The sequence below is a fragment of the Parus major genome, chromosome Z, assembly GCF_001522545.3.
Source record: "Parus major isolate Abel chromosome Z, Parus_major1.1, whole genome shotgun sequence".
Classification (NCBI taxonomy): Eukaryota; Metazoa; Chordata; class Aves; order Passeriformes; family Paridae; genus Parus; species Parus major.
In genome coordinates, this window is record NC_031799.1 from 45,270,910 (window position 1) to 45,289,218 (window position 18,309).

Sequence of the window (18,309 nt, forward strand, 5' to 3'; positions counted from 1 at the left end):
AATGTCTAACAATTGACTGCCATCCAAGACTCGAGGTCAACAACATGTCAGGAAGGAGAGCTAAAGAAGTAGCTCTGCTTCAGATAGTGGGCTGAGGTGATGGTGGGCAGAGAGAATAAAGCTCTTGGCTCACACCTTCTGTTCCCCAATATCCTTCAGAGGCCCAGAATATTCTGGAAAACAGACATGACTTCTCATATCACCTGTGAAAAATTATCCCATGGGCCATAAAATTAGAGAAAAATTTGTAGGTGGACAGTCTGTCTCATTTACCATACTGGTATGTGCTCATGACCAGAGTCAGCTAAAGTCAGACAGGTTTCTGAGTAGCTGATTACATGCATTTTGCTCTCTATACTTAAGCAACAAGGCTGCAAGGTCAGGACATTCTCCAAGGAGCAGACAAACTGTGACAGTACTCTTCTCTCACTATCCCAGGTGCACTGCTTGTTTTGTTTTTGAGGGCATGGAACAGGATTTAAATGAGAAAAAATCCCATCAAATCCTGCCCAACACAACTAATTTCTTATTTTTTAGAGAGCAATTACTGCCAGTTTTAATACATGTCTTAATGAAGACTGATTCATGAGCTGACTCCCTTATAAGGGCTCTGTAGTTAAAGAGACTGAGAATAGACACCTTGTTAAAATAAAGCTCTGCTGAGCATTTTGCATTTCAACAGTTACCTCTTATGACTTCTTCTATTTGGTTCTCTAATTAAAAGCTTAGCAAACATGAACAGGGAGCATTTTACAGAACATAGGGAACCTTAGGTCTCTCCGCTTGAGCCCTGAACTGAATTTAACTACTCAGAGACTGTCAGTGATATAATCATGGTGCATTAACCCCTACACATGTGCTCCACTGGCAGTTGCAACAGTTCTTTCAGAAGCACCATTTACATATTAGCTCTGTAATCCAGACTGGTGAGCTTTGCAAATTCATGGCTATCATTTCTCATTCTTTGTCCCCACTGCTGGGTTCAGCAAACACCTGTCTCTAAATAGCAGCAAGCATCAGAATCTAGACACATGGTTGCAGGAAAAATGTTGCAGCTGTCCAAAAAAGGGTAACAGGTTTATTGGCGGATAAGTGGAGAGCTGAGCCCTCTAAAAAGAATTATTGTTTCACTTCCCTCCTTCCATCATTGTGATGGTCCTGATAGATAACTGGTAGGAACAATCCCTAAAATTTCTATGAAGCACAGACAGCTCTAGCTGTAACAAATAGCATTAGCAAAATGTCAGTAGATTCATGCTGTTACCACCCACCAGCTGCACCTTAAAGGGTGTCTGCTCCTAAAGAGTACATGAGAAAGGGGTGCCCAGCAGTGCCATGGAGGTAGACAGGAGTGATTTACAGCCCTGTGCAGGGCGATAACGTGGGCATGAATCACCCAGTGCTTTCAGAGAGAAACTAGATTGGAGGTTGTGTGGTGAGGGAAACTGGAAAGAAAGCATTATCAGGCTTGTCCATCTTTCTTATATGGAATATGTAAAGCATTCTTGATCCTGGGCATGACTAAACAAATCCCTACTGTGCCTTCTCAGGACATTGCAGCAGTCCCAAAGTAGCTGAGACAAGTGATGCCAATTAGATCCTCCTCCTGTTAGGCACTGCATTTTAGATGAGGATAGTCTGATCCTGGTGGATACATCCCAAGAGACACTTCCTAAACTCTCCCATTAAGTGGTTATAGTGCTATCCTAGCACAGAAGTAAATCAGACAGATAACATTCTGACATGAGGGTTCTTGGCTTGAGGGAGAAACAGGAGACTGAAAGACAAGCCAAGGTCCATGTCTGTGTCTGTCAGCTATTAAAAGAAAATTAACCATTAAAATCATTATTAAACAAACCAAACAAGTAAGGAGAGAAAAAAATCTGAAATCATGTGTGTTTCTCAGATACTTTCAAATTTCAATTGGCACTGAAACTACCTGAAACTTCAGACTGTTTGAAATTAAATGTGGCCTTCCCCCTGATGTCAGTCATCTTTAAGTCAAGGTCTTCTGAACCTTCAAGGTTGTCAAACTACACAACTATTATATTCTATTGCTCTATTATATTCTGTGTATATCTCTGATTAATCCTTCTCAACAGACAAAAAATTTTCCTAGAAAGATGAACAGCATTTCATTCTCATAAAATATTTGAAGATGTAGTAGTGTGATCTTTCTCTTTTGCTCTAAGTGAGCTGCACTTGGAGCAGCTCTGGCTCTAGTCATAACCAATGAACTCAGTCATCAGCTTTGTACACTGTCTCCCAGAATATCTGCATACTGCTTCCTTACCAGCCCATTCCTTCCTGATAGGGAAGTTCAGCACAAATGCAAGAAGGGGGATTTCCAAAGGCTTTTGTCCATCAGCTCTTCTCTGATCCCTGAGAAAGTATCGTCCAAGATATGAAAGGAAGATGGGCATAGATGGACACTCCTGTTTTGCTGAAGCCGAATGGGAATCTAGGCAGGTAAGGGGAACAGCCACCTCATGCGGCAGAGAACAGACTTTCCAGTCCCGAGACAGCTTTCAAAAACTGAAGTGGTAAGTGAGCAGCAAGACACTGAAGCTGAAAATGGATAATGGGATTTTCAGAAGAGGAACAAGTTAGTTTCCCCTGCCCTGTCATCAAGAAATGTATTTACAGAATCATCTTTCCCCACTGTCAGAGACAGAAGTAAAGCAGAATTCCCATTGCTTTTTTTTCACCTGTTAAGTCATCATGCTTGAATGTGCAGGTGGAAACAGTGCTTCCATAACACAGTAACAAGCCACGCTGAGCATGCAGCCCAAAGAGACAGAAGGTACTCCTCCTGGCACCTGGGAGTCCCTGAATAAATCTGGTGCTGCATTCCAAGCACACCTTCATCCCTGCTGCAGATACCTCCCCAGAGATACCTGCCTAGAAATGTAACAGATCCTACAAGTCTTCAGGGCTTATGAGTTCTTATTGGATCCATTTACTCTTTAAACTTTATGAGAAGAATTTTACTTTCCCAGTTGTCCTGCACTGAACAGGCTTACTTTTGGTTTGCTCCCTGGGCCTTAAGCGAGGGGAGAGAATAGATGAGGAAATTTATAGAACACTAAGCCAATGTCAGTTTTTATTAACTACAGTGTTTTTAGCATGGACCACATGGTACCTGCTGTCATTAACCTAAAGGGTATTTTGTTACCAAAGATTGCTAGATGGGAGCTTGGTCACCTCCTACTACCTGGATTACTTATTTGCCTTCCTAATGCCTCTAATGATTTATCAGAGAATTTGCACTGCATAGAAGTTATAAATAATGCAAAGTGTCGATGTGTTTTATGTATTCACTTCAAACAAAATATAAACCATGCTGCCCTTGCTTTTGCTGACTTTGTGCCTCTTTTGGATTTAAAGCTTATTTCAAACCTTTTATAAACTAGACTATTACCTTTCTTTTCTTGCCATGAAATGCACACTTATTCAATTAATCACTTTTGCATTCCATACTGACAGCCAAGGCTACTGTGAAATATCTGTCACCCAAAAGCTACTAAACAAAATGTTTATCACTTAATCCTAATCATAATTTCCAGCTAACCAGTAAAGCAAAAAATAAATCACTTTATCAGCTCCACTCTCTTTACATCTGCTTTATTCCCAACTGTAACATAACCAGTTATAATTGAGTTGCAGTTTAATCAACTAAGTGGGCCACCCTGTGAGGAAAAACGGAGGGGGAAAAAAAAAAAAAAAAAAAAAAAAAAAAAAAAAAGAAAGAGAGAATCTAGGTCGCTCTGTTCTGAAGACAGCAAAATAGATAATTGCTTCACTCCACAGCCTCCATGCTGCACTTGAGGTATGTTTGAGATCTTATGTAACTAATACCATCCCTAGGATAGCCAGACCATCCCTAATAATATGCCATAAATACCACTTCCATGCACATAAAGGTGATAGATCTGACTTATCCTTTTCAGGCTGCGTGAAAACAAGGACTATTCCAAGCCATGAGATTTGGAGGGGATTTTTGTGAGTTTTTAAGAAGGGGAAGAAAACCCCTTTGATTATTTTATTTGCATATGCAACAAATTTTAAAAAATGCTGGTCTTCAGCTGCAGTAGATTGACAGATCTCTGTCAAGAAAGAAAGCTGAAATTTCTAAGTTACATTATGCTGTATCAAAGAAGTGCCTGTGAGTGCTCAGGACCTTCTTGTGAAGATTCAAGTGCTGAGTTTCACTGTTCAGCCAGAGATCATCCCTGTTGGGCTAGATTAGTTCTACTGTCTTTTAGTTAGAATTAATTTTTTAAGCACATAAAAAAGACATAATATAGAAGGATCTTGTATAGTACAAGACAAAATGTACACTAAAGTGATCCCTAAATAAAAAGTAGACAACTACGTATGAACTAACAATAAGACAGGATGCCTGTAATAGAGAGAAAAAATTAATGGGTGTTGTTAACTCAGAGCAGCCAGCTCACATTAGTCAATTGGAATAAAAACAGCATTGAAACTGACATGCTACATTTAACCCAGGGAGAGGATTCACTATATGAAGCAAAGTCAAAACTCTGCACTTTGACTTCACTTTCCTGTGTGGAAACAGAACACTTGTTTGTGGTAGTGGTTGAGAGGATGCATTTTACCCACTTATTTTATGAAACTGTTATTGTATCTGCCAGCACAGCAGGAGCACATGTGACTGTTTTGGATGAGAGGTGCTGAGTACCAGATGGAAGGAGAACCACCTAAAAAGTTCTACCAGATGACATTCAAAGCCCAAAACCAAAAGTCCCCATCAAGCACCTCCGCCATGAGGCAAGTCATTGTGTCCTCAGCAGGGGATCTCAGACTACATGATCAAAGAAGTTGTTAAACATCTTGACATGGTATTCAAAGGGATGTGAATTGCAGTGGGATCTCTGCTTGGCCCAGTGCTCATTGGCAATATAATAAGATGCACAATCAGAAGAAAGGGATGGCACACTCACCCTTCTCCAGAAGCCACCATCTTGCAATGGCAGTGATCTGGTGTTTTACCCCCCACCTGTGTGCCCTTGAAGGTTTTGTTTGGGTAGGCACTCCTGAATTAGTCAGGCAGCTTTAAGGAGACTTGGTTGCAAAGTTATCAGCCATGGGGAAGGAACCTCGCAAGGCTACAAGAGACATTTGATCCCAGAAGATTCAGTCCTGTCTATAAAGTACATGTCTTTCACCAAGTGCTTTATATCTTATTTATATTTTTTTATTTTAATATATATATTTTTTATTTTATATTTTATTTATATTTTATGCTTTATATGACCCTTTTCTGGGCCAGCTCAAGGCACCCTCTGAAATCGCTGCCTAGATAAGAATGACTTATGATCTAAGTCACACTGTAATGTGAGCCTGAATCCCAAATATTGAGATGGCAGACAGCAAGTGCATAAACTATGGAGTGTAACTGAGTCTAAAAATCAGGAAAATAGTTAATATTGGTACTGAGGAAGATGAAACATCTTATTTTCTTATATCACCTTATTTTCCAACAACTGCTTTTTTCAAAACCAGGAAGAAGTTCCAGAGAAACACTTAATTCTTAAATTACTTTTATTTCAACTGAAGCATAAAACCAAAATATTACCAAATGCATTGAAAACAGCTGTTTCTTTGTAAATTGCAGGTAGAAGTCACCATGGAAGGAATTTCAAGTTATGCTTGTTACATGAAACTCAAAAAAATCCTTACCTGGGCTGAAACACCACAACTGGAAAGATACCCAGTATAGCCATCTGTTCTAGAAATTACTTGTAAATCCACCAAGACCTTTGAAATAAAATCATTTTCAATCTGAATCCAAAAGTTGATATCAAATCAGGCATGGGCATTGACATAATAAAGCTGGCAAACCCCTTCTGTCATACAAATACAAAGGGGCTAAAATGTTTTCAGAAAAGGGAAAATTTACCACAGCTCTGTAACAAACTCACCCAGAGGAACACAGTGCTGGCTCCCACTAAGCTAGGTTTAGTGTCTGTTCTGGACACCACAAGATGTTATCACATATTGGAAAAAAAATGGTAGAAATTTAGTGTAAAAACTAAACCACTCTTTAGGGAAATTCTGTTATTATGGACAAGTGAAGACTCATAGACATGAGCTCTCTATTGAGATACTCAGGACAAATAATTATTTCCTGCCTCACTGGCCCTTCCTTTCTGAGCATGTACAATTATTTCAAATGCACCCAAGACTCAGTTTCCATTTCTTTCTGCTTGCTGCAGCAGCAGGATTCCCCAGAGAGAGCACCTCTCTTCTCTCCCACAAGTCAAACGACAATTTCTGACTCAAGGATGCTCATGGCCAATTTATTCACATCATTCTTGTACCAATACTGTACTTCACTTTAAGTAGCTCCTCCTGCACTGCAGTGTTCACCTCTTTCATGTATTTAGAGAGAGTAGTTGTGTCCCTGCTTAACCTTTTTCCTCAGCATTTTAATCTAGTTCCATGTAATTATAAATTTCCTTTCATGCACCTCTTAATCTTGTCATTTTTCAGCCCAGGTCACATGGAACAGAAACTTCTGATGTTTAAAGAAAACATAGAGGAGAAAGTTGCAATCATCAAGAAAAGTGTTTTAAGAATTAACAAACAAACAGTCAAAAAAAAACCCCCCACAAATCAAAAAATACTCATCTGTTTCTAATGAAGTCAAGCTTTTTTCTAAATATTCTTCCAAGCACTTTTATTCCTGTGTCGAGAAGGAACTATATACATATATTGGAAAAATCTCTGAAATCACTTTCTCTTCTCCTCAATATTTTTACTTGTATTCTTTGCTCTTGTATTATGTTTGGGTTGGTTTGGTTTTTTTTAATTTAGAGCAAAAATAAATCTGAAGGAAACTGCAAAGAGAAATCTAATTCAGAAAGAACAAAACATTTAACTCAGACTCAAGGAAGAGTAGCATGCATAAACTTAGCTTCAGCATAAAGTAAATAACTGCCAGAGATTAAAAATACATTGGTTTGGACATGATGCCTTAATCTCATGTAGTCCTTCGTGTTCACAATATGTCTTCTTTTCTTGATTGCTGAGAAAAAAAAACTTAGGTGTTTAAAAGTTTTCGTTAAAAACAAAAAACAACACAGCCTTAGTAAAACTTTCCCAAAGTCCTCTTGCAATTTAAGATTTTAATTAGTATATGCATTTTAAAAGAATTCAAGAGACAGACACACTTAGGACAGACACTAGAACAGAGGCCAGACAGTCCCACACAGTTCCTGCCCCTTCAGGGGGTGTGCAGAAAGCTTCACACTACAAGCACTAACAACGCCAAGGTAGTGAAGTAGAAACATCAAGAAAGTTTCATTGCCAACAGCAAGCCAAGGACGAATTTTCAAGTCCATTATGTCAGGTAGTTCAGCTCTGTCCAGCACTAAGAAGCAGAAGGAGTGATAGAAGGACAGAAAAATGGTGTTCATTTCCCATGAAAGGAAGGGTAGTTGAGTCTGTTGTTGTCCTGGGATGATGGTGTCCTGTAATGCTTTCTATGCAAGGAGACTGGGAAAGACACCATTTAACACAGAGATCAAGGGACCTTCCCAAGTATACCCAGGGTTCTCCCACAGACAAGGCCAGCAATTGAGACAACCATCTTACATTCAGTTACCTTCAACAGAAGGTTCAAGACTTCTTTTCTGCTGGCCAAATTTGCCTGAGCTCGCCAGCAAAAACAAAAAAATGAGATAGATCCAGGGACACAGAGACATGGCAGCTCAACTATTTGTCAACATAGGCATTGACACACATTTATTTCCCATCCTTTTTTCCTTTAATTGTTGTCTGCCTTCCCCTTCATTGCTCTAATTTTCTCAGGAGACTGAAGTTATCAAAACAACTCCACTATTCCCCACTTGGATTATGTTTTTTTATTTCTTCCTTTGTTTTCCACAGAAGGTAATTCACAGCCATTTGAATCCCAAATTTATGTTGATGTTGTTGTATGTTTGACATTCCTTCAAGGTCAGTATCACTGCAAATAAGCCATGAGACTCAAATCATGATGCAAAAATGCAAGCAGCTACTAAGCAAATTCATTCTTGTAGGTAATCACAAATTCAAATTGCAAAAAGATGCACAAAGTCAGCAGATTAAATTTGTTGTTTGTATTAATGCACTTCTGCAGTGACAGCATCCACCCAACTCAAAAGCAGCTCATTTAAAAATACAGGAGAGAGGGGGAAAAAAAAACAATTCTCAAACAGCGCAGTGTGGTCGTCAATTTGTCCATAGCAGAAAGACACAATTTGTTTGAATTATTTTGTTTCTAATATGCACTGTGATTTGTACCAGTGACAGATCACTAGTAGCCTCTGCCATGTTTGTAATTGCAGCTGTTACGCTTTAGCAAACCACATAAGCATCTGCTCAGCAATCGTCTGAAACTTTCAGCTTTCTCAGCAATGTTCTACATCCTGAGACACGTACTCCAGGCCCAAAATCTAACCTGAGAGAAACATAACTGACTATATCCAAGCTCTCACAATCAGACTCTATGTGAGAAAGTATGATGGCAACCAACAGAGTGCTCAAAGCAGTAAGTTAGCAAATTGCAAAATAGCAGAAGTTTGAGGTTCTGTGTTGACTTGATCAAGTGCTTATTTCAGCACATGGAATGCATATACAAAGCCAGTGCAGAGGTACAGCCTCACCTCAAAGAAGAGCATCCAAGGCTAAGACAGAGTACTTTCTGCCCCACCACTGAAAGAGGAGAGACAGAGAATTTGGAAGAGCCCTCAGCATGCTGTTGAGGGTCTTTACAGTTGTTGGAAGTGGGCATAGAAACTCTGCAGCTTTGAGGGACTAACATCCCAGCTACCACTTCATGAACTATATCTTCTCTCCAATGTCCTGAAAAACTATGAATTCTCACCCTAAGTAAGACTAGCAGAGTCTCGGCAACTATGTCTAGATATTCATAGATGTCTATTCCCTCTCTTGTCTGAACACTATCACAAAGCTCAGAGAAGGGACCTTGGTCTTCAAACAGAAGAAAATGGCTTTTGCATGTAGCCCTCTGGCATGAGACAAGCCAGTAGCAACACACTACATATCTGTCCCTTTCTTTCTGCCAGCCTTCCCTGCTTACTGCCATTCTTCTCCCAGGCCTCCTCAACAATTTAGTAGGCTTCAAACACTGCTGGAGGACATCCCATCTCCATGCAACTGCCACATTAAATTTCCTGTGATGCCATCTTGTTGCTAGCAGGATTTTTGTGCTGTTGCCTTTCTGGGAATGCCCCAGGATGAAAGAGACATCCCCATTTCTGTAAGGGCAGGATTCCTGTCTTCCCTTAGTGGGAAGCACTTGCAGAGGTTACTTAGAGCTTTTGGAGCCCTATACTTACTGCAGTGCTGACAAATACCATACAGTCTCGATTTAACTCAGCAAGACTTCTAAACTCAGCTAGCCTTCATAGATTTGATTTCATATACCTTTATGAATTCAAACCTTACCCTTCTAGTCAGAGAAGAAAGCCCTCCCACATACATCAGACTTCATATACATCAGTCTTCTCTAATGTCTGTGCTTTTGCCAGCACACTAGCAAGTGAGTAGGTCTCCGCAGATAACAGTTGAACTACATCCTCAACTTCCCTCTCCTTAAGAGCCAACACAAAGGCAAGCCAGCAGCTTATTATTTAGAGCATCCCATTTCACCAGGAAGATCTCAATAACTATAATACTTCATCCATTAGGCTCCTGCCCAGCTCCAAATCCACTGCTGCAGATAGCATTTCCTATGCAATGCAGGCTAAAATTTCAGCACTGACAAATCCTATTTGCGCCAAAACCACGCATCTGGCAAGAAACCACCACTTTGCTGCAATTATGAAAGAAAAAAAAAAATAAAAGTCAGAAAGATTCAGGTATACAACAACAGATATTAAAATCAAAAGCATGCAGCACTTCCTTCAAAGTGGACAGAAAAACCAAGAAGAATATTCTTTTCGGCCATGAATCAATCCTAGGCAGACTACTTAATATATGTGAAATTTTATTATTTCTCCCTCTCTGGGAGAGAAAACTTCCTGCTTATCCATGTTACTCCACTCAAGCAGTCTTTTGGCAAGCAGATTGCCTGTAGCACAAATCTTAGTTAAGCTCCTTGTGGCCTTCCTCTACAATCAGCTGAAGGCTGCACATTTCCTCCAAGGATACTCCAATAAGCACACTGCTCACAGTGCCTGCTTGCAAGTAAGACAAACATAAATAAGATCCCAGCAGACACAAGGGAGAGCTTTGTATGATTCTAACAGCAACAAGCCAAACAGAGGAAAGCAAATATAAATGGAAGTTTTCTCAAGAAAGGCAAAGGAAAAAAGGACCTGGTCAGTTTTTCATGTCCTGGTTTGGATCATGGATGCATTAAATAAGTGACTATCACTATAGCTGTTTCACTGGTATCACCTCTACAGCAACCATTTGCTGCCTTGGAAGACATCTTGCTACTTAATCAAATTTCTGAAAGAAAACCTCTTTGCCACCAGGATACATCAGGGAAAAAAAAAAAAAAAAAAAAAAGCCTTTAATATCATTCATTGTAAAAAATGTATGCAACAGATATGCCACCTTCTCCAGATTCCTGCCTCCTGCCACAGGACCCCCGGAAGAAGGGATCAGCACCTCCTTCTCCACTTCCTCTGCTCAAAAAGCTGTAGGGAGCAATGAGGTGACCCCTCTCCCTCCTTTCCTCCAAAACAGAAGAAACAAGTCCTTAGCCCCCCCTCAGAAGACATTCATTCGAGACCTTTCACTAGCTTTGTTGCCCTCCTCTGGATACATTCAACACCCTTAAAAACATTTTGAATTTGTGGGGCCCAGAATTACACACAACACGGTGGAAGTTACCTGAGATTTCAAGTAAGTGGCCCCCCCAACACCTGTCACACGCTACAGTGGGCTTGAAATCTCACCTCTCTTGCCTGATTCTCCAGTCTTTGTGACTTGGATGCACCTGACTGCAAAGTGAAAGACCCAATGCGTTAAATGTTTCAAGGATCACAAAGAAAAGAGACCTCAGAAGTCAATACCAGCACTATTTGTTGGCATTACAACTTGCACTTTTGCATTACAGCTTCTGTCCTGCTACAGAACTTCATACATTCACAGAAGCAGTGGAGCACAGCCTAGTTGATGCATGAGGTCCCAGAGCAGCACAGAGGCTCAGCAGAGAACTGGAAATGTGAGAAACAAGAGAGCGAGTTGGAGAAGGAGAAAACAGAAACCCCTGTGTTTATTTCACAGTGCGTTCCACTGTGAACAGGTCTGTATTGCCACTCAATCTTGTTAAATTCTGCAGGAAAAATTAAGGACTTAATCCTTACTTCACAGGCTACTAAAGTGAAGCAAATGCAGCAGCAGAATATACAGAAGGTCACTGCTAATATGTTAAACACTAGTGTGATTTTCATTCAGGCTTATCTGGCATTCACACACCCTCACATCTTCTCTAATGTAAGCTTAGCACAGGAGCTGCTCTTTCAGAGCTTAAGTCTCACAGTGACTTAAATCCCATTATCTTCATAAGGGTTTGGATCTCTGTCTGCCTTCAAGAACAAGGGGACTCCCTCTGGACTGTGTTTTGTGATACACCCAGCTGAATCAAAGTTGCTGGCAAGGGACATGAAGTGCCCCCCTGCTGGCATGTTCCAGATGACAATCAGGTTGCATTTGTCTTGTCCCTATAGTACTTGAAGAATCCTTCTGAACCAAAACAAGTGTCCAATGATTCTTGACAGCCTGAAGCAGATGTGAAGCAGCAGTCCCCACTCTAAACCACTGTCAATAAATCAGCAAATCATGCCTGTATTAGCTATCATAGTGAATATCTATCCAGATGTACTCTTCCTCCTAGTGGGGTTACACTGCTGTATGAATTCAAGGGGTGCTAGAACCATGAAGAAATTTAGACAGTGCCACTCATATGCACTGTTACATGTGAAAGGATTTCCATAATTTATCCACAGGCTGACATTTAAAAAAGGTCAATATATAAGGCAGACATCCCAACTGTTTACCATTCAGTTCTTACCATTTTTCCCATTCATGGCAATAAAAGTAGCACTTTAAAAGGGCTCTGTGCAGCTTCATATTTAGAGCTGCTCTGTGTTTTGTATACCACAATTTCACAGTATTCTTCTGGTCTGCAGAATGTTGCTTTCTGCAGTAGGAAATCTCCCTCTTCAAACACATCACAATCCAACGTTCCAGTAAATTCATCTCACTTGCCATAGGTTTCCTCTTTTCTCTTTCATAAGAAAATGTCTCAGACTTTGGCCCTCAAATCACCCAGTAACAGAATGACACCCAGAAGAGCTCCATGAAGTTCACTGTCTTCTATTTCAAACCAGTTTCCCTATTTGTCCAAGCCAGCAGTGACAGAGGAAGTGATACAGCGTAGTACTACATGGGAGTCAGGTGTTCATGTACAATTTGCTTTCATGCAAACTTAGGAAGAAATAAGCAATGCACAGTGAAAAGCACTACAACTAAACTTCTTCAGGACCCATTCTGGATCCTCCAGTTCCTGCTCTCTCCTGGGAAATCATAACATTGGTCATGATAACAGTAGCCCAGCTCTGACCTGGCTTGGCAAAGAGCATATCTAATGTAAAATACAGCCATGAAATGACTCACGTTGCCCTCATTTAAAGAGCAGTCACAGGAACAGCAAAGTTACCAATCACCCTGGCTACACACTTCTGTCAATGTCTATGATGCAGCAGGATCAGAGGTACAAAATATCCCCTTCCTGTTACTCCTGTGGGAGAAGAAGCAGCAATTTTGTGCCTTTAGGCGTCCTCTGGCTACTTTCTTCTTGTTTTACACAGCTAATAAGCATCATGACTTCTCCATGGCTTCTGTCACTGTCAGACAATAAATAGAGTGACTTCCATATAGGGTGTTGAAAGGTCTGAGAAGCACAAAAAAAAAAAACCAAAACAACAAAACAAAACAAAAAAACAACCAAACAAACAAAAAGCTACTGAAGGAAATCAGCCAAAAAACCTACTATTTTGTATTGTTTTTTCCTGGACCACAGTCCCCACTGCTAATGAAAGGGTCAAGAATTTTGCCATGAAGAGACCAGGAATTTAAAAAGACACATTTCAAGCTGGTCAACCTCCAGGCAGAAATTCTGCTGCCAACACAGCAGTAAAATCCCAGAGCTAGCAGGACAGCAGAGGATGACCTTCCACTGCACAGAAACAGTAGACTTCTGCACACCCTCTTCAACCACAAGCCAGGGAAAGGACACATTCTACTTCAACAATACATAACCTGTCAAAATGATTTTACAAACCCTAAATACCCTCGTCACAAAGACTTCCAAAGAAAGCAACTTGACACCACATAACTTCCTTTCCTTGGCTGCTCACTTGCTACTTAGCTCACCCAACTATCTAAACACCTCGGTGCCTTCTTCCCCTATGGGCAAAACTCCAAGGAAGAGTAAAATCTGATCATTCTGTGCCATTAGAGACAAGGCTAATATTTTCAAAGTTTGCATCAAAGGCAATGGCAAAACTCCCACAGAAGCTTTCTGTTAAGGCTGGTGTTACTGCTAATTAGCAGAGTGAGATTCTGTCTTCCTCAATAAGGTGAGTGAGGAGGTAGGAGAATGATGTTTTTCTTGACCACTCCCCATGACAAAACCTGGTTCCAAACTCCTCACATGCTTCAGAGACCTGCATACTCCAGTAGGGAAAGGTCAAAAGCAACCACCTGTGAACAGTTTTCAAATCCAGGCTCTTAGCTATCATAAGCTCTGGTCTAAGCTCCATTTTGGGGCTGTATACTGGGAAGAGAAAATGACATACCCATTATAAAAATAACATACCCATTATGGTCTGTCAAGGACACCCAACTGGCCCTCAGCCTTTGTGGATTTTCACCATCCAAGATAGCTGAAGAGTTAAGCTACCTTAGCTGTAGATGCTCTGCAAGCAGAATCTATAGCAGGTCTGATTCTGTGTGAATTAGAGAGGACCTTAATGACAAAATTGCGGGTTTTTTTTTTTTCTTTCTTCCAAGAGTGCCAGAAGAGATTATGATAATGGGATAAGAACTTCTGCACCATTCAAAAAATCCAATCAAACAGAAAATTAATTCAGAGGTGTTCTGGGAAAAGCCGTATTAAACTAAAATCAAAGAGCCATGAAATCCACCCAAAGACCTCCCAGAAAGTGAGGGTAATAAAAATGGTAACAGATCAGACCATATACCCTACCCAAAGAAAGCCTATCAGCCACTAGAGGTTTGGTGCTTTGCTAATTTTGACCATCCTTGTGGATACAATTTACAGATTATTCTGAGTTGGAAGGGATCCAGAAGGATCATTGAGTCCAATCCTTAAGTAAATCTCCCTTTGGATGTCAGAACTGGCAGACAGACACAATTCTGGCCCCAAAGCTAAGGAAGCAAACTATAACCTTTAGTCCTTGGTTTCCTGTGCCAATCTGCCTGGCTTGGATGATTTGCATCAGCTTGGGTTTTAACTCCAGAGAGAAAACAGTGTCCAAAACTACCTTTATTTTCCATATTATGTTTGCACTGGGAGATCTTGTTTCATCTTGTTGAAACCATTTGTAATTTAAAAATAGGACTCTGCTTAATGAATTAGCATTTACTGGATTTTACCACTCTGCAGAGACTTCTCCTTTATTGAGTAAGTGGGTAAGTTCCAGACACATTAAGTCATTTGGCAGATGAGCTAGTGCCCTGGGCAGCATCTTGACAGACATCAGGAGCTCAGACTTCACAAAAAGATGCTTTTTGAATTTACCTTCTCAGAGTGTCCTATTATCATACAAATCCTGACCTTGGCATGCAACATCATGTTAGAATGAAGGTCTGCCCAGGGTGAATGTTGTAAGCAGAGGCAGACACAGCTTCCAACTCACATTAAGTTACCAAGCTGCAGAAAAAAAGCAGGCATCGTAGATGTTATTCCTTTGCTGCAGCCCTCCTCCCCCCACCTTTAACTGCAGTCTCAAAGCAGTTATTTCCCTGTACTGGATTCATGGATCTCCAGCTGTAGTGGCTGTATCTCCAGTTTTCAGGTACATTGGTTCATTTCTGTGCAAGCGACCTTGCACTACAGCAAACATTGCAAAGCCTGCACATCTCAACACTAATTCTCCCTCAAAACAGGCACTGAAGAGTGAAATGAAACAGCACTGCTACCACACAAACTGTTACCTTCTCACGAGATGTCTTCATATCTTGCTGTTTTGTGCAACCGAATTAGTCCCTTTCTTCTCCAGTTTCATCTCCCTGTTCAAAATACCCCAACTAAAATTTGGGTTGCTTGCACTGTTCTTAACATTACAATTTTGCTCCTCTAGTGAAAAACACACCACTTTCAGGGATGAAAACGTTGTTTCCATGCCATGGGCTAGAGTCCTGCAGTAAATGTTGAAGTTGTATATGACATCAATATCACCACACATTAAACATTTACACAGCCCCATGATACTACAGTTTCTTCAAAGAATGAAAAATGCACACAGGAGATAAGAGTACAAGAGAGAATGATCATTTTCCTCTGAGGCCAATATTTCAGTTCCCAACAGCATCCAGCATCACCTCAGTGATGCTTAGACCATTTCTTAGACTGAATGTCCAGGTCAAGCAGCCTAGAAAGTAACTGAGGCGGGAAAAAGGAACCTCATTCCCAAATATTAGTTCAGTGTGCTTTCAATTTGTCCTGCACAAATCCCTACTCCTTCTATTTCACACCATTAAGTTAAAACAATTCTTTACACCCATAAGCTAATATACAGAAACACATAGAAGATTGGCCTCAAATCCAGGTGAAGTATACACTTTACCTGGATTTTTAGGAATACTTTATTAACATTTTCATCCTTAGTGTGGCAGTGTTCTTACTAAAAATAACTCTCAAAATATAAGGGACAAAAATTTCTGCTCTGGCCTTTTTTTTTGTTCAGGATTTGGCCAATCTTTGGGACAAAGACGAAAGAAGGCTTACACACATAGGCAAAATGTCACTCTTTCTTCGGGCTTACTCTGCCTAAACCAGTCTTCATCCTTTATAATACCTGTCTCCATGGAATGGCATGAAACAAATCAAGACCTGCACACTGCACAGCAGGATATGCATCCAGTTGGTAGGGTGCCAATTAGGCATGACCCAGGGCCAGCACACCTTGTGTGGGAAGTCTCTTCTCTGACATGGGGCTTTGGTCTCTGCTTGTTGCTGCCCTCTCCTGCTCAGATTCTTCAAACACTCCACTTTGGGATCATGAATCAGTGACAGGCATGCCCTTCCAAGTTCTCAATAAGCTATTACAGGTGCAGACCCTACCACAGTAGACAATCCTCCCTCTTTCCAGTTGCAAAGGGGAGGGGTAGGAGGAATTCAAGGGCCCTTGTGTGCCAATCACACTTACCTCCTAGAGCTTGTTTCATAACAAAATCCATGGTTTGTTGTTTGGGGTCCTGCCCACCTCACACCTCACATGCACAAAGACGGGGAATCCTTGGAAGGCAGCCTGCAAAGAGCCACAATCAAAAGAGGAATAGTGTCTCTAGGAGAAGAAAAGGCTAATGCCTGGTCTTCTTCAGCTCCCTCCCCACAGCCTTCCTCCCTCCCTTTGTCTGAGTGCAGACAAGTTTCCAGCCCTCCACTCCTCCAGACCCTGCTCTGCACGACAAGGCACCCGAGGAGCAGAGCTGCATGCTGGCGAGCTGTCAGAGGCTGGGAGGAGTCAGGGGTACACGGTGGCTCCCCCAGACTGGGCAAGTGCCCGGGAGCAAGTGCGGAGGAGCAATGCGGTGCCCTTTCATGGCCTGTCTCTTACAGACGGGCAGGAAGGGGTTAAACCTTTGAACTTTCTCGTTTCCCCGCCTGTTTCTCGCCTCTCGGTTTTCAGAGGGTTTGCTCCGAGGTGGCAGCTCCGCCCGGGACCGCCGAGGGGGCATTTGAAGGTGAAGCGCCCTGCAAGTGCCCGGGAGAGCAAGCGGGGGATGCTGGGCGATCAGGATGCGCATGCAGTCCGGGTGACGGGATGGAAAGTCCCCCACCAGAACCCCTCGGAAAGCCCCCAGCGTAATGCCAGCGAGGGCTGCACCTCCTCAGGGTGAGCCGGGACGGCTCAAGGTTGACACCGGCCGGCCCCAGGTGCAGCACAGCAGCCCCGCCGCTCCGGCTGCTGCGTCCCACCCCCAGCCCGGCTTCGGCACCGGGTCACAGCCGTGCCAGCACCTGGAGGGACGAGAGCTGTCCCCGTCTCTGTGTGCCCGCACCCCGCCTCTCCTCTCTGCCCTTCCCGGCTCGGCACGGCCCGCCCGCCCCGGCGCCGATACCTCGCTCGGCGACAGGCGCTGTGCTGAGACGGGCCGGGCCGGGACAGGCGGCTGCGGCTCCTCTCCTCTCCCACGGGCTCCGGCCGGCGCCCCTGTGCCCGAGGGTTGCCGGGGAAGTTGCGGGTGCAGAGTGGGGGAGAAGGAATGAGTCCAGAGCTTCTCCTTACTTTTCCCCCGCGCCCCTCTTTTTATCACAGCATTTCCGGACCATCCCACCGACACGGTCCCTCCTTCCTCCTCCCCTCGTTGCGGGAGCTGGACTCTCTCCCTCCCCCTGCCTCCGGCTCCCCCGCCCCTTCCCTGCGCCGCCCTCGCCCCTCGGTGCTCGCCGCCGAGCCGGGCGCCAGCGCTTCCCAAGCCCCGCCGAGGGGTGCGTGTGTCTGCATGCGTGTCCCCCACCCCATCCCCGGCTGTCTCCAGCAACCAGGTGTCCTTGTGCTTTGCCGTGGGGGGAAGGAGGGGTGGCTGTCAGCCCGCTGTGGCATTTTGCAATTGCTTCCTTGCCTCTCCTCGAGAGTCTGTGTGTGCCAGGGGAAATCTCTGCAACCACGGCTTCCTGCAAAAGGGGGAGGGTGTGGGAGAGCGTTCTGCATCCTCTGTTCTGAGGTCCTTCCCGGAGATCCCCTCTCATTCCCTAGGTCCTGGAACGGGTTGGAGAGGCAAGGAAGAAGATAGGGAGGGAGCAGACTCTTCTCCTCCCCCTTGCTTCGCCTCGGATTAACTGTGGCCGGAGAAGAATCGCCGGCTGCTCGTCTCTGTGCTCTCGCTATCCAGGTGGGGGGGCCAGGGCGGGGGTGGGGGCGGGATGGGGGAAAAGAGAAAAGTCGTCTCCCTGCGATTGCCGCTGAAGGACGCGAGCGCAGCGATCCGCTGTCCAGCCCGGATTCGGGACGGCATCTGAAGGTGAGAAGGAAGGAGCTGTGTACGGTGCGAGCGCTACGTGGCAAAGCA

At 43.1% G+C, this 18,309-nt stretch overlaps 1 protein-coding gene across 1 annotated transcript in view; it reads right to left on the bottom strand.

The window, feature by feature from the left end:
- CPLX1 (complexin 1) overlaps window positions 1-17,565 on the bottom strand; it is a 105,833-nt gene extending 88,268 nt beyond the window's left edge. The window contains exons 1-2 of the mRNA XM_015615156.3: window positions 17,359-17,565; window positions 16,443-16,544 (exon numbers count right to left, since the gene is read on the bottom strand). Of these exons, the coding sequence (XP_015470642.1) occupies window positions 16,443-16,473 (31 nt within the window). The 5' untranslated portion in view covers window positions 16,474-16,544; window positions 17,359-17,565. The remainder of the gene's footprint in view (window positions 1-16,442; window positions 16,545-17,358) is intronic.
- Window positions 17,566-18,309: the final 744 nt, after the last annotated feature.